The 15,668-nt window shown below is 39.9% G+C and overlaps 1 protein-coding gene across 1 annotated transcript in view; it reads right to left on the bottom strand.

Annotated features, from left to right (window-relative positions):
- Window positions 1-15,668, bottom strand: part of LOC136864121 (dolichyl-diphosphooligosaccharide--protein glycosyltransferase subunit 1) — a 271,291-nt gene that overhangs the window by 233,504 nt on the left and 22,119 nt on the right. Inside the window, exon 2 of the mRNA XM_067140725.2 lies at window positions 7,795-7,914. Coding sequence (XP_066996826.2) covers window positions 7,795-7,914 — 120 coding nt within the window. The remainder of the gene's footprint in view (window positions 1-7,794; window positions 7,915-15,668) is intronic.

Below are 15,668 nucleotides of genomic sequence, written 5' to 3'. Positions count from 1 at the left end.
AAAATAGAACCTGTCTTATATCCCTCCACATTACCTTAGTCCTATCTGGTCTTATCATGGAAATACCACTAACAAATTCTTTCCAGCCATATAAATCTTTATATGTCAGCACTTTTACCTCATATGGAGCAGGCTGTGTTCGGACGTTACGAATAATTGTGGACCACTCACTGGGAGCCCATATACTGTAGTTCTACTTCAGTAATTTGATTCAACTGTGGAATGCATTGAATTGGCAGGAATGCCCTGGCATTACGTATGTTATTTTAATTGTCTGGACTGAAGTAGATTGGCTAAGACATGATCTCATTGTTCCTAGCATTTGCTGATTCTTATTCTGTCCAGGGCATGAATCACAGTAAAGGGGCAAGTGCTTGATGCTTCGTCTACTTCCTGCAGATACACATCCATAACAGGACGCTCATTCCGATAAGTGGGCTCTTTGCAAATTTGACTCTATTTTGTAAAAAAACAAAATCACATACCATCTCAACACATTGTTTCTTTTCGTTTCCTCTACTCCTTTTGGGTACGGTACTTCAATATTTTTGTCAGGCGGTGTAGGCATATATAATACAGAATCAACAGGATCAACAATTTCACCATTTACCAATGGCTGATTTTTTTATTCTGGAGACGTACTCTCTCTAATGCTGACATTAAAGGCTCCTTCAAATGGGGGTAATGAGAGTTGAACAATACGACGAGACCGTGCTAACACCGTGGTGCAGTTCAAAGAAAAACAAAAGGCATGATTTATTTACAGCCTGCACAAGGTTTAAAATCACTATTTCGAAATTTTCTGTTATTTTAAAATTAAGTAAAAGACTTCGCGAACTTCGTATAAACTTATTCGTAATTATGAAATAAATATTGAAAAACAATAGAAAGCCCATTTCTTGAAGTATGGCTAAGCCTAAACTTTATTTACAAAATATAATCTAACTTCTTACTGTAATTAACTGTACACAGCAACATCTAAAACTTACAATAATGGAAATATTAAAATAACATAACCTCACAAGACTCTTGCATGGCTTGACCTAAAAGCAAGACACAATCTTAAGTTATGTACTTTGATATAAAATAAATGTTTATTACCTTACCTCCAAATGTTGTTATGGATGACTTATTTGGAAACTGAAGTGTGTTGGAATTATTTCTTCTCTAACTGTTGCTATTCGACACAAATACAACAGTCCACGAGGAATCTCAGTCTGAGATTGTGTTATAAACAGATTTTTGCAACTTGAATATTACAAATAAAACAAAGTAAACTGTACCTCTAGCTGATGCTGAAGCATAATACGGATACATACGTAATGATACATTGTAAATTACATTATCTGTAATTGTAACAAAGCTCCAACTAAGGATATAACATACCCTATTTTCGTTCGTAAAGCAGGCTACATGTATTGTCAAGATAGGACGTTGGCCCTTATGGCGGTAACGTCTGAAGAACGTTCGCCCTTGACTCATACTTTAATTTTGTATTTTTTGTCTTACTATGGGACAAAGACGTCTGCCCCTTTGCCAGAAAGTGCATTTCACATCGCCAAATACGAATATACCAATAACTCGATTTCACAAAAATGTAACGTTGGCCCTTTTGGCTATCAAGGGACGATATACCGACCAAAAAAGAAAACTGTCCAACACGAGAAGGGCCAGGCATCAAAGGAGGGATCCCTGATATATTTCCCCGAACCTTTCGTATCCAATCTTGTAAGAGTGACGTGTCTATCCACCCTTTTTCTTGGATACGAACATGGATCCCTTGCGGAAATATAACTTTAGGCGTTGTTCTTCATTTTAGAACACCATACCGTGGATGTTTTCTGCCATTACCCCTGTTACAGCAAGCCTTGCAGTACACTTTTTTTTTTTTTTTTTTCGCTTCCGGTAGCACGTACGTAACACTCTATGTCCCTTTCTTATCGATTGTTCCAATTTGTGGCATACGGAAACCGATTGGCATCTGACGTGTAGTTTTTATTTGGTAGAACATATATTCCTTCACTTTATGCTTCTTATCACAAAGCGATGAAAATTTATATCAATTTTTGGTTGAAATCATTCTGCATTTTGTGGCATCATGATGATCTTCATCGAAGAGAAAGTCCATTTCTCTTCATCAAGCCTCGGCTAAACTTCAAACCCGAGACACTGATTCCAAGTGCAGCAGCCATTTCTTGTCCTTTAAAATACAGCATTTCGTGAGAAACTGCATATCCCCAACGTTGCATAACAAAATCATATATTTAAGCAGATCCTTCTGTAGTTCCGAGAACTTGCCGCTTTTTGGTCTGTGAAATGCTTTGTGAGACTTGTTGGTCGCTTGAGTGCACTTCTCTGTTTACGCGGAAGCGCACGTTGCATTCGGACACTGAATACTTGCGGCCCACTATAACTGATCACCGCAAGTTTATATGATGCAGCATTACTGGAATACTCGCTCACTGTGGACTAACAAACAATTCTGAGATCACAGCAAAATGTATGCCCCGTACCCGAAACTCATAATACATTTGTAACAGACTGGAACAGAGCATCACTAGTCATTTCTGTGCTGTTTCTCTCACTGAACTGTGAACTAGTGCAGTGGTGTTTTCTACGGGCTGATAACAGCATGTTGCCTGGTATTTGGAATGCCCGGTTTTGCAATAGGAAAGCTGCTACCTGAGTAGTTGACATCTTAATTTCGAAATGCATCCGGAGCTGCATGATGGAAGTTCAAAAAAGTGGGTGTGTCAAATACGTGAACATTTCTTTTTCTCCACATTGGACCTGAAAATATTGGGATGCGTGATTTATGCAAGAAAATACGGTATGCTGGCTCCCATGTGCAAGTGTTTTATTTTTTGGTTTATTGTACTGTTTGCATTTTTAAATGCCTTGTACTTGCACGGAAAGTGTCCGACACCCTTAAAACATCGTGGCTTATGGAACTTTCCTATGATAAAGGGAGGAAGTCTATCACTTCTGTCTGCACCCCATGTCATTTAAAACGAAAAGTCTGTCTGGGCTTGGCAGTAAAAAAAAAAAAAAAAGCAGTTCCATCGGCATTGACAGTACTGTTCAATACTTACGAATCGATTATAATTATGAGCCTCACTTTTTCGCTTGCTGTCGGCATCGCAGGTCTTCGCGGATTCTGCTTCTCCACACACTGCCTGCTACGTGGTATTGTGGCGTTCCTTAAAACACCGATTACAAAAAGTATACAGTTTCATTCAAACTTAGCAACAAAGAAACGCACTACAGACACACCGGAGTGAAAGTGCAGAAAGCTACCCCTGCACGTTCCGGAAGATGCGTTGTATCGTGACTCGGAGAAATTTTGAATTTAAATTACAGTGGAACCTCTGTTACCCATTCCCGGAAACTACATTTTCCCAGATAATGCGTTCAAATTACGTGGTCCCGTGAACATCATAATTAAATCATGTTGTAAAAATCCTGCATTATCCATTCCTTGAAGAAACCATTTCCCGGATCAACTATCCAGAAATTTCAGCCCCATCAACACTAAATCCTCAATCAAGCGTTTTTCAATAAACTGTATCTCGCGAAAGGATGGCTGTGGCATACTTATGGATCTTGGCAGCAACGCCAGGTCATTGCGATAATTAGAGCAAGTACTGTACTGGTAAAGCGATCAGCGGTGAACTTGCATAAGGGACCATCTTAGCATCGCATTTGGGTGGTATCGTTTAAAGAATCTCTGAAATCGTAAAGCAGAGAGTGGCCACAACAACTGTAAGGAGAGACGGTGCATTTCGACAGCTCTACTTGAAGACTGAACGAGTTTTGTCAAATGTTCGCACTTATAAAAAGTCCACATTATGTCCCGGGTTAGATGTTTATATTTTTACTGTTTTCAATTGTATTGCCGAACAGGCTTTCAGCACATTTCTCAGGGCACTGTATAGCAACTGGGCTTTCAGGCAGGAATCGAAACTGTTTCTTGACACAAATCTAGTATTTTAATATCATACGGTATGCGAGCGATTATGTTATCGAGACTAGAACAAGTGTTGCACCTTACATTAAAAAAAAAGCCATGGGAGATCTTGGGATTGCTTATTACTGTTTTGGTACTAATGTAAGACTGGGAACTTCAGGCTTTTATGTTAAAATGCAAAAAACTGCAGTTGTTTTATTTGCGCATGTTACATTTAAATACTTTGTGTCATTTCCAACTTGTACCGACATGTGCAGAGAGCGCGCTTTTCAGCTGAGCTCAAGGTCACAAATAACCGTAATTTCTGAAGTTTTTATATATATTTTTTCCCTCTTTCCAATTTGAGTGGATTAGCGATTGGCAGAATTTAATATAATGCATTCAAGAACTTTTGAGAATCGATACTTACATTCGAAACCATGTTCTTGAGTTCAACATAACCTTTAGTAGATGTATGCCTAATTTACGCTGTACAAGATTTCTAGAAACTGACTATGAACAGTTTACGGGAGACCAAATTACAATGTAAGATTAACAAAAGGGATTTCGCTCTCATGTTGGGCGTTTTTGTATCTAATGTGATTTATTTTATTAAATGAGAGAATTAAAAACTACTTGTGGTCGATTGTTGTTTGGCTTGGCGTTATTAGATTTTTCAAAGAGTTTGACTAATCAAAGTTGCTGAACTGAAAGAAGTTTTCACGGGAAGCTGACAAAGATTCCACTGAAAATTGAACATGAAGTATCAAGATTTTGAATTTGCGTACCAGTAATTAATGTTTGATGCTGGTTTCGCAGTCTAACTCGCTTGCCTCTCTCATCCGGAGGGCCCGGGTTCGATTCCCGGCCAGATCAGGCATTTTTACCTGGACATAAGGGCTGGTTCCATCAGCCTACGTGATTACCTCTAATTGAGGAGCTATCAAATGGTGAGATGGCAACCCCGGTGTAGAGAGCCAGGATTATCGGCCAAGAGGATTTGTCACACTGACCATGAGTCGCCCTGTTATCTACAGGCCTTCGGGCTGAGCAGCGGTCGCTTGGCAGGCAAAGGCCCATTGGGGCTGTAGTTTGGTTTGGTTTAGGAGTTTTGGTAAGATTTTAATTACACATATTTCATTTTTGTCATGTTTAGCCAAATCGTTGATGGTTTTCATTCATTCCCGATTTTCCGTTTTCCCGTGTTGTACGTTTTATTTTCATAGTCCCTCCAAAAATGGAGAATCGAGGTACTCTGTAAAATACTATTTTTTTATGTAAAGGCAGTTTATAATTAAAAGTCTGAATACTTTTCCATTTAAATATGACATATGGGGACAGTTATTCCATCTGCAGTTACACAAAGCATGATTGTACCCCCAACATAAAAAAATATATGAGCTAGGAGTGTTGTCAACCTCGATGCAAATAAAACCCGCACGCCAATTTGTTTTAAAGAATATGCGGGGATTATATGTGTAAAAACGGTACCTTTGTTTATGTATACATTCATTGAGTTGAATGGTTAAATGTGTGTTAATAAATAACATCTCTTGCCTACCAGTGAGTATTTCTTGTATTTTTCTTTTAAATGGCCATACAACTTTTGCTCAAACTCTGAAAGACATTGCGTAATTTCCCCTCCCCTCAATTCCCTGCCTCAAAATAGTGAAAAAATGTGGGGCAAATACCATATTTGCTTGTTACCCTGTTCACTGTCACTGCCTTCAATCTCTGGGCTATTCTCACGTGCATCATTCTGGTCACCATCCCATACTGGATCATCCTGACTTCCGTCCCAACGCATTTGTGATGCCAGTCTTCAAGAAACTCTTCACACCATAACCCATGCACACATAACCCAATCACACACGAGTTAAACTGACGGCCTCTCTCACGCTCCCCTCCTGCCATCCATTCGTCACACAATTTACGTATGCTGTCCGTAAAGGGCTTGTTGACTGAAACATCAAAGGGCTGTACACAATGTGCGAGTCCACCAGGAATTCATTTCATTTCCTGAAGACGTTTCTTCGTGTCGTCCACTAAGTGTCCACGGAAACTTGTCCCTCACTAGCATTGCTGGGCGATGAAGCAGTGCCCCTGGCCGTGCTCCCTACACCATACGGACCCAGTCCTGGACAAGAGCTGTATCCAGCCATCTTGAACCCGTACATGAATGCCTTTGGGAAACTTTGCTTTAGGCACAGTTTTTCTTTTGAAAATAGCGTACAGAGGCAAGTTTCTTCCATCTGCGGTTATTGCTGGCACGACAGTGCAATGCTGTTTTTCATGCCCAGTTGCCGATTCCTCCTTTAATTGGCAGTTTGGGCGCTTTGAAATGTAGCAACCCGTGCAAGATACTAAAGTCGTAATTCTGCAACTCTGTAACGAAATGCAGCAACTCGTCTTCCAGCTAAGGAAACTTACCAGTTTCTGGCCCTCTGAATATCTTAAGTGTTCAGTTGGTGGTTTCTGGCGCAGCTTTCTGTTTATGCTAGTAGCGAACATTAAACTCAGTCACACTGAATTCTTGACTGGCAGCTCTGTTACTATGGTCTTCAGCATATTTTATCACTTTGAGTTTAAACCCAGCCCACATTTCTCTATAACTTAAAGATCAACCTACACAAGAAAACTTAACTGAGAAACAACAATGAAATGTGAAGACAGAATACTGGTACTTGACGCCAATACAACAGATGGACGATAACTAATACCACAATCACTTGACTGCCTGGACAGGGAAACACTCCCAGTTCACGTGATAAGCTCTGCCAGACAGGTAGCGATAAGCATATTGGCAAAGATGGAAGAGTGAGAGGTATGGCTGAGTGTGACTGACTGGCTGGGAATGCGGCCTTAGGGCGGAGGTTTGCGAGTTAGGTATTTATGTTACAACAGCTAGCCTCAACTGTTCTGCAGGTAGAAAGAAATGCAGCTTCCCCTTGCACAAAGTACCGTAACAGCAATTGGTACAGATCCGATATTTAATGTAGGCACATCCACAGAATACCCAAACTTTATTTCATGTATGTATTGCATGTCTTTATGACGCCAGACATTAATGCGAGTTATGTGCAGGGATTTTTTTCCTCTAATTTAAAAAAAAGGGGGGGGGGGGTGCGAAATATACGCTGTGGCAAGTTATATGCAAGCAAATACGGTATGTGAGTAAATATAGTAACCTGGACATTTAGTATTTGGAGTATCATATCTACACAAATTGCTTATGAATTATATTATTTCCCCACATTAGTAATTCTTTTATAGTTTTCAACATTTAGAATATAATGTGTAAATAATTTTATTTTACGTTTATTAATTTTGTACATTTCTTTGTTTATTTTTCATTATCTTTTTCTTCACTTTTAATTGGTATAGCCTACATAGCTAACTAAGGTTTCTTGAAAACTGTATCATTCGTAATTCAAGGGAAAAAGTTCATTTTTATCTGCTGCACTATAAATAATCTACATTTCTGTGCTGTATAAATTTTTAGTAATTTCAATTTTCTTTTATATTGATTATTTCTTTGTGCTGAAAATTCTTATTTGTACTTCACGATGTGCACAATTATAGTTGAGGTAAGGACTGTAATTGGAAACACACACACTTACTGAGGTTATGGATAAATATGAATGAATAAGTTATGCTGAGTTTAGTAAAATATAGTACTGTATTATGAAATGTTAGTATGATGAAAATAGTGCCCACAAGTTTGATATGAGATTTTACAATATATTTTCCAACTATTCAATTATGGCTTCCATGTCCATGGTGAAAGCCAAACCTTTCTATGAAGACACAATGAAAAAAAATCATAATTCACATTAAACTACACTTACAGCAGTTGATTTTCCTGGCTGAAGTGGTTCCTTCAAATCAATGGTCCATGCAGGTAGTTTTTTGTCTTTTTCTAAAACAGACTCTGCAACTTTCAGTGGAGTCTTCGAGGAATCACCACTCTGAAACATATTGATAAAATCATACGAAAAGTTTCAAACAGAAATTCGAACAATAAGTGTGGATTCTAAAATACATTCAATAGAAATTCTTCTCAGACACAAACTACTTTTATCGTTATCAAGATGTTGAGGTGCTGCAATTTTATCCCACAGTTCTTTCATGTGCAGGTAAATCTACCAACATGGGACTGACATACAGTATACGAGCAACTTCAGAGGCTTCCCTTTTACAAAAAAAAAAATAGACAGCAACATTAAAAATAGAAATAACAGAGTTAAGCATGTCCATTTGTCTTTACACATAAAACTATTCTACTGTAATTACTGATTTGATATATATTGCACAAATTAACAGTGTGCAGTGTCCGCCAGTATTGTTCCCAAGCAAGGAGCAAATTAGTATGGCCCCGCCCGCTAGCCAAGCTACTGGCCCACCACTTGTTCACCTCAGGAAGGACGAGCTAACAGTAGGAGTGCTTGTCTCCTCTGCTACTGTCACCTGGAAACCTCTAGTGGATTGAGGGCCGAGTGTGTTCTGGGCAAATCCAGCTTCAAGACTGTTCAGGAACAACTAGGCGTGACTATTTAAGACAGGTAGGTAGACAGTCGCGGGAATGCTGTTGACGACACAGTTGAGTGAGTGTTGTTGACGACACAGTCTAGTGAGTGTTGTACAAAGTTCAGTTAGTCAAGCGAGTGCAGTCAGTGCCATGGTGTGAGTGTTCCATTTACGGAGCCGAGTCTGTTGTCGAGGATTTGCCTCTCATGTCCAGCGGCTGTGGAGCGAGTTTTGTGCTTCTGGTGCAACGTGGGAGAGTGACTGAGGATCGGCAGGGGACAGTAATGAAGACTGTTGTGACAACCACTGGATGAGGACGAGTGCTAGTGGCTGTTGCGATGGTGTACCACGTACAGAATTCTGAGACTGTTGTATGAAAGCTGTAAACTGGATGGTTGTGTTAGTGTACAGAGTTTAACCAGGGATGTGTATTAGAGTATATGTGACTGTAATGGAACACTGTAGCTGTGTGTGTGTGTTAACTTGTGTTACAGGGAACAACCGGTGTGACAGTTAGCGTGAATAGAGAGAATGCAAACTGTGAATTAGTGTGCCTGCGTAGTGTGCAAAAAATGAAAGTAAATAAATCTTACGTGTAGAAACTTAAACGTTACCAGTTGCGTCTTTATTTACCTCCCCTGCCACATTACAATATACTGTCAAAGAGCAAGTAACTTCAGCTTGTGAAACAGGCCAGAGAATGCGTAACTGGTAAAAGGAAATGAACGTTATAGTGCACAATCAACTAGAGATTGGATTGCAGGCTAGGAACAAACCTTCGCCTGCGTTACTTACAGCAGTCCTACGTGTGTATTACTAAGGATCGCTCCTTAATTGTAAGCAACTCGCTAAGTGCAGATACAGTAGTTCCAGTTATAGCGTCAACATCTCACAGTCTGGTGTTCTTTCAACCAGCGGTTATAAATTTTTATATTGATATTATTAAAAAATGTATGAATAGTTTTGAATGGAAATATTGTGCATACTTTTCACTAATTGCTTCAAAAATCACTTCTTTTTTTTTTTGCAAAAACGAAGCACATTTGTTGGAATATACATAATTCACAATGTTTTGAAAGTTCAAATAATTAAAAATCCAGTTGGAGGTTGAATACCAACAGTAATTAGATATAAAACAAGATTTTCTCAAAATCTGCATGACTGCAAAGTATATTATTCTCTGATCATAACCGAATCAAAATTGCAGCCCATGCGTTCCAATATTAGAGCCTCGGCTTTGTGCGGAGTGACTGTCTATTGCCTACTTCTCGCGCTCTTCTTGTGGAGAACATGGTCAGAGTGGTCGATAAGGCTGCCAACCATCTAGTTAAGAACTAAGATGAGGAGGCATAAGCCCCCCCAGGTGGATTGGAGAGAACGGAAGTTAAAGTAATACAAGACCGCTTCCTGTGTAAACACAATGGGCCGATTGCAGAAAAGATGACTAGTTTTAATCCTTAGACATCGTCTACCTAATCGTCTAAATCATTCACGATCTTCCATTGCATAAACAATGTTCAGTCGATGTTTAACTAGACATCCCTTAAAGTTTCGATTTTGGTTTGAAAATGGAGACAGAAGTATCTTTCATGCAACTCTTTGCTTGTCGCAACCAATGAAATTCGTCGGTGAGCACGCCGAACGCCAGTCAGCTGTTTGTCTTCCTACACATTACTCAAATATGGCCGAGCATTACTTGCCCACAGATAAGAGTATCGCTTTCGGTGCAAATGAAATCTCATATTATCGACACTAAAGCGACACGCCACCGTATGGGGAAATGTAGCTTTGCTTATAGTGTTGTTACAGTGAGCGTAATCTATTCATAAATACGGTAGCTTCGACGAAGGGAAGATGAAGCAATAGTAATGTGTAACCGAATGTGTTGTACGGGCCATATAGATGTAGCTTGCATTCTGGAGATCGTAGCTTCGAAATGCATCATCGGCAGCCGTGAAGATTGTTTTCCGTAGTTTCCCTACTTTTACACCAGGCAAATACTAGGGCTGTTATTATGGCCACGGCTCTTCTTCCCCAGTCCTCTTTAAACGATAATCACCACTACTTGTCTTTTCCTATCTGGCAGTTGTCGAAAACTTATACAATTATATATATAAAAATCCCATACAACCTACTTTTTAGTAGTTTTGTCGTCGCCATAAGACCTATCTGTGTCAGTGCGACGTAAAGCCCCTAGCAAAAAAAAAACTTTTTAGTTTTCACTATTATGTGTGTTTACTTGGCAGTAAATATAAGTGAATCCCTCCCGGTTGATGTATGTCACAGCCCTCAGACAATCGGGACACACAATTCTGATATGCCTGTAGTCGAAGTGACCTATAATTCCATGGAAATTACCCCATGTATATAATAAAATATATCTGTTGCCAAGAACTGTATTCAAGTCGACAGTTACCGGACTGTCACTTTGTCAGTCTCAAGAAACAAGTCTCTCGTAAAGTGAAACCTTATTTTATGATTATCTCCCCATGCATGTCAAACGAATCGCTGCGATTTAGCAGCGGGCGACCCACAGAGAGGCCGTCGGACTAACCTTTCTTCCCGGAATCGTCTCAACATAATACAAATTACATACTGTATTTCATGGTACATAACCTCTGATTGTGCTTCACCCCACTCATTTGAGGTTAAACAGTGCTCTCGGCAGTGTTTAAACATGACCGGTTGAACATCGGTTTTAGACAGTGTCTAAGTGATAAATAACGTCTCTGCAATGCGGCAGCCATACTTAGGCATTGTTTAGCCGTAGACATCGTCAATTTGTCTGGATAGTAGGGTAGGGGGTGGAGAAGACTAGTGACATGTGGACGAGGAAAGTGGGTTTGGGGGCATAAGCACCCCAGGTTAAAGCCACGAAGTAGCCTTAAGCCTCTAGTTACCCCTGTGCAACCCCAATTGGTCTGGACAGGTTAGGGTAAGGCCTGGACAAAAACCACTGGTCTGGATAGCTTAGTGTGGGGCCTGGAGAAGACGCAGTGATCTGAGGACAAGCAAAGGGGGTCTGGGGGGGCGTAACCCCCTGGTTAGAGCTGCGAAGCGTCCTTAGGCCTCTAATTTCCCTTGTGCAAACAGCATTGGTCTGGACTGGTTAGGGTAGCGGTTAGGGCAATAGCAGTGCATTCTATATGGGCTAGTGGTGGAAACTTTTTCCATACTTTTTCAAAACACACATTGTTCCAGGGCAAATAAGACATTCTATTTGGCCTGGGGTGTTAGAGCATTGTATGTCCAATTCGACACATCTCCGCCTATATCACTTCTAATCTTTTGTGCTTTTATTCTGCCCAGGTGAAGACTGTCAAATGTCAATTTGTCATAGATAACATTTGACAGTCTTCACAATTTTAAAGTATTCCTCCAGCCAACCAATACTTGTGATAAATAGGCCCACACCTGTTTACAACTAGATTTGTCCAAGATTGAAGCTATGAACATTTTGAACATAGGTTGTGTATTGCATTTGTTGATTGTATTCTGTCCTAGGTTTTATATGTATCACTATTTTGTATGTCTTTCATCTTTGTGTTATTTTAGTTGATGATGACCTCTAGGTTAGGTCAAAACATGTCTTATGCAGCTTTTTAGACAGGCGATTTATCAAATGCCAACTTGTATTGCACAGGTAGATTTTACAGAATTAAACTACTGTATTTTAGAATTTTATCTTGGATGTTTAAAGTCAATACGAAACCAATACGGAAACTGGTCTCCGACAGGGAAGTGTACTATCCCCCATATTATTCACCATAGTCATGGATGAAATTCATAAGAACATTAAACAGAGATTGGGAAGACAGGCAACAAAGCCATGTTTGCAAATGATATAGTGATATGGGGGTGAGGATGAAACGGAAGTGCAAAAACAAGTAGATGTATGGAATCAAGAGATAGAAAAATTTGGGTTGAAAGTAAGACAGAAAAGTAAAACAACAGTGATGACAAGGGGAAGGAAGGAAGGAAGGAAGGAAGGAAGGAAGGAAGGAAGGAAGGAAGAGGAAAGATAAAACTGAATGGTAAAATTCTGGAAATGGTTAAAAGTTTCAAGTACTTGGGAAGTGTTTTCACAGAAGATGGAAAGATAACCAATGAAATTGGGAAAAGAATACAACAAGCAAACAGCATTTACCAAAGTGTAAGGGGTATTTTGTGGAACCAAGATGTCCCGAAGAAACAAAAGAAAGTATTATATTCAACCTATTATGAACCCATACTAACCTTTGCAGCTAGATCGTGGACTACAACAAAACAAGAGGAGAGTAGAATACAGCCAGCGGAGATGAAATTCCCACGAGGTATCGAGGGCAAGGCCAGAAAGGATAGAATTAGAAATGAAGAGATACACAAAAGGACAGGAATCTTGAAACTTCAAGACGGGATAGAAACAACGAAGCTTAAGTGATATGGGCATATGATGAGAATGGGAGAAGACAGAGTGCCACAATAAGCTTTTTCAGAGAAGTTAACAGGAAAGAGATCATGAGGAAGACCCCGAAAAAGGTGGACAGATTCAGTGTCGGAGTGCATAGAGAAGAGGGGAGGAAAACCAGAAGATGTACTTAAAAAACAAGAAGAGTGTTGGAGAGACAAGCAGCGATGGAGGTCCTTTATTCAAAACCCGACCCGGGAAGCTGGAAACAGGAAATGAAGATGACGGAACCAGAATGAACTTCATTAGTTGTAAAAAGTTCAACCGTCAATATGGATCTAACATGCGATTCATAGTCTGTAACTTTTGAACTGAGGCGTCCAATTGCAAAAGTCGGTTTGTCAATGATGACAGAATTTCCAGAAACCAGCAAAAACTGTCATTTGCTTATGCCTAGTGTTAGAAGGATGAATCTTTTCCCAATTAACAGCAATATATGTTTCCAGTCTGGCACCATATGCCGACAAATCTCTGACTAGTACATTCCGAGACATACATACATTATCATTATAGACTGTTATGCCTTTCAGCATCCAGTCTGCAAGCCTCTGTGAATTTACTAAACATCGCCACAATCCTCGATTTGCAACTAGTGTTGTGGCCTCATTTAGTCCTATACCTCTTATCTTTAAATCGTTAGAAACAGAGTCTAACCATCGTCGTCTTGGTCTCCCTCTACTTCTCTTACCCTCCATAGCAGAGTCCATTATTTTCCAAGGTAACCTATCCTCCTCCATTCTCCTCACATCACCCCACCACCGAAGCCGGTTTATGCGTACAGCTTCATCCATTGAGTTCATTCCTAAATTAGCCTTTATCTCCTCATTCCGTATACCCTCCTGCCATTGTTCCCACTGTTTGTACCAGCAATCATTCTTGCTACTTTCATATCTGTTACTTCTAACTTATGAATAAGATATCTTGAGTCCACCCAGCTTTCGCTCCCGTAAAGCAAAAATGGTCTGAAAACAGACCGATGTAAAGATAGTTTCGTCTGGGAGCTGACTTCCTTTTTACATAATACTGCTGATCGCAACTGCGAGCTCACTGCATTAGCTTTACTACACCTTGATTCCACTGTTGCCAACTTATATTTTCAAGACCTGCTAAATACTACTAAAAATTCCGCCAAGAAATCCGATCTCAAATAATGAGCAATGATGATGATGATGATAATAATAATAATAAAAGTAAATGTCTGCACTCATCTGATCTGTGAGTTGAACTGGGATTAACCCCCTGCCTGCGAGCTAAAAAATGTAGGCGTTTTAGTGCCAGGTGCAAACTAGGTGAATCCCCTACACACAAAACAGGCCAGTTCATTAAATGGTCTTCCTTCATAGCATATATATAAATGCTACTCTCTCACAGTTTCTTTATCTGTCGTCATTCGTCAACTAAGATATAAGTACCCTCTCCCCAATCATTACAAATTTATGATACCATGATCCCATAACATCAAATCCAAATACAGTAACACGTTTTCCTCATGCGATTACTAGCTCCTGATATGAAATACGGAACAGCTCAGAGACAGACTGGACTACAAATTTTTATAAAAACGTAAAATTGATAAAAACACTAAATTCTGCTATAATAAATCTAGAATTCTGCCAAAATCAGCTGTCCTCTAAAAGATATTTTTCTCCGCTGACAGTTTTCTAATTCCGCCAAATTTAGCGGAAAATCTGCTAAGTTGGCAACACTGCTTGATTCAATCTCACTTACTATATTACCATCCTGGGAGAACACACAACCTAAATACTTGAAATTAACGACGTGTTCTAGCTTTGTATCACCAATCTGACATTAAATTCTGTTGAATTTCTTACCTACTGACATCAATTTAGTTTTCGAGAGGCTAATTTTCATACCATACTCATTGCACCTATTTTCAAGTTCCAAGATATTAGACTGCAGGCTTTCGGCACAGTCTGCCATTAAGACCAAGTCGTCACCATAGGCCAAACTGCTTACTACATCTCCACTTAACTGAATCCCTCCTTGCCATTTTAAATAAAATATTTTGGATATAACTTGATTTGCAACAGTATCATGAAGATAATTAGTTTTGCAACAGTAACATGGATATAACAATTTTTGGAACAGTTCAGACTGGCGAGTTGTTAAGTGCCAGGAAATGAAAAACAGCACACATTTTAATCAAAATATAATTATATGTATACATTCCTCCTCTGCGAACCATGTGACCTTGCCGCGGTGGGGAGGCTTGCGTGTCCCAATGATGCAGACAGCCGAGCCGCAGGTGCAATCATATCGGATGGGTATCTGTTGAGAGACCAGACTAATGAATGATTCATCGAAAGGGGGGTAGCAGCCTTTCGGTAGTTGCAAGGGCGGCAGTCTAGATGATTGACTGATACGGCCTTGTAATAATACTCAACATGGCTTAGCTGTGTTGATACTGCTACACGGCTGAAAGCAACGGGAAACTACAGCCGTAACTAACTCCGGAGGACATGCAGCTCTCTCTGTATGAATGATGTACTGCTGATGGCTTCCTCCCGGGTAAAATATTCCGGAGGTAAACTAGTCCCCCATTCGGATCTCCGGGTGGGGACTACACAAGAGGGGGCGATCATCAGGAAGATGGATACTGACATTCTGCGAGTCGGAGCGTGGAATGTTAGAAGTTTGAATCGTTGTGGTAGGTTAGAGAATCTGAAAAGGGAGATGGATAGGCTAAAGTTAGATGTAGTTGGTATAAGTGAAGTACGTTGGCAGGAA

The sequence above is a fragment of the Anabrus simplex genome, chromosome 2, assembly GCF_040414725.1.
Source record: "Anabrus simplex isolate iqAnaSimp1 chromosome 2, ASM4041472v1, whole genome shotgun sequence".
Lineage (NCBI taxonomy): Eukaryota > Metazoa > Arthropoda > Insecta > Orthoptera > Tettigoniidae > Anabrus > Anabrus simplex.
The sequence above is the reverse complement of the archived record's forward strand: the minus strand, read 5'-3'. Positions and strand labels throughout refer to the sequence as shown.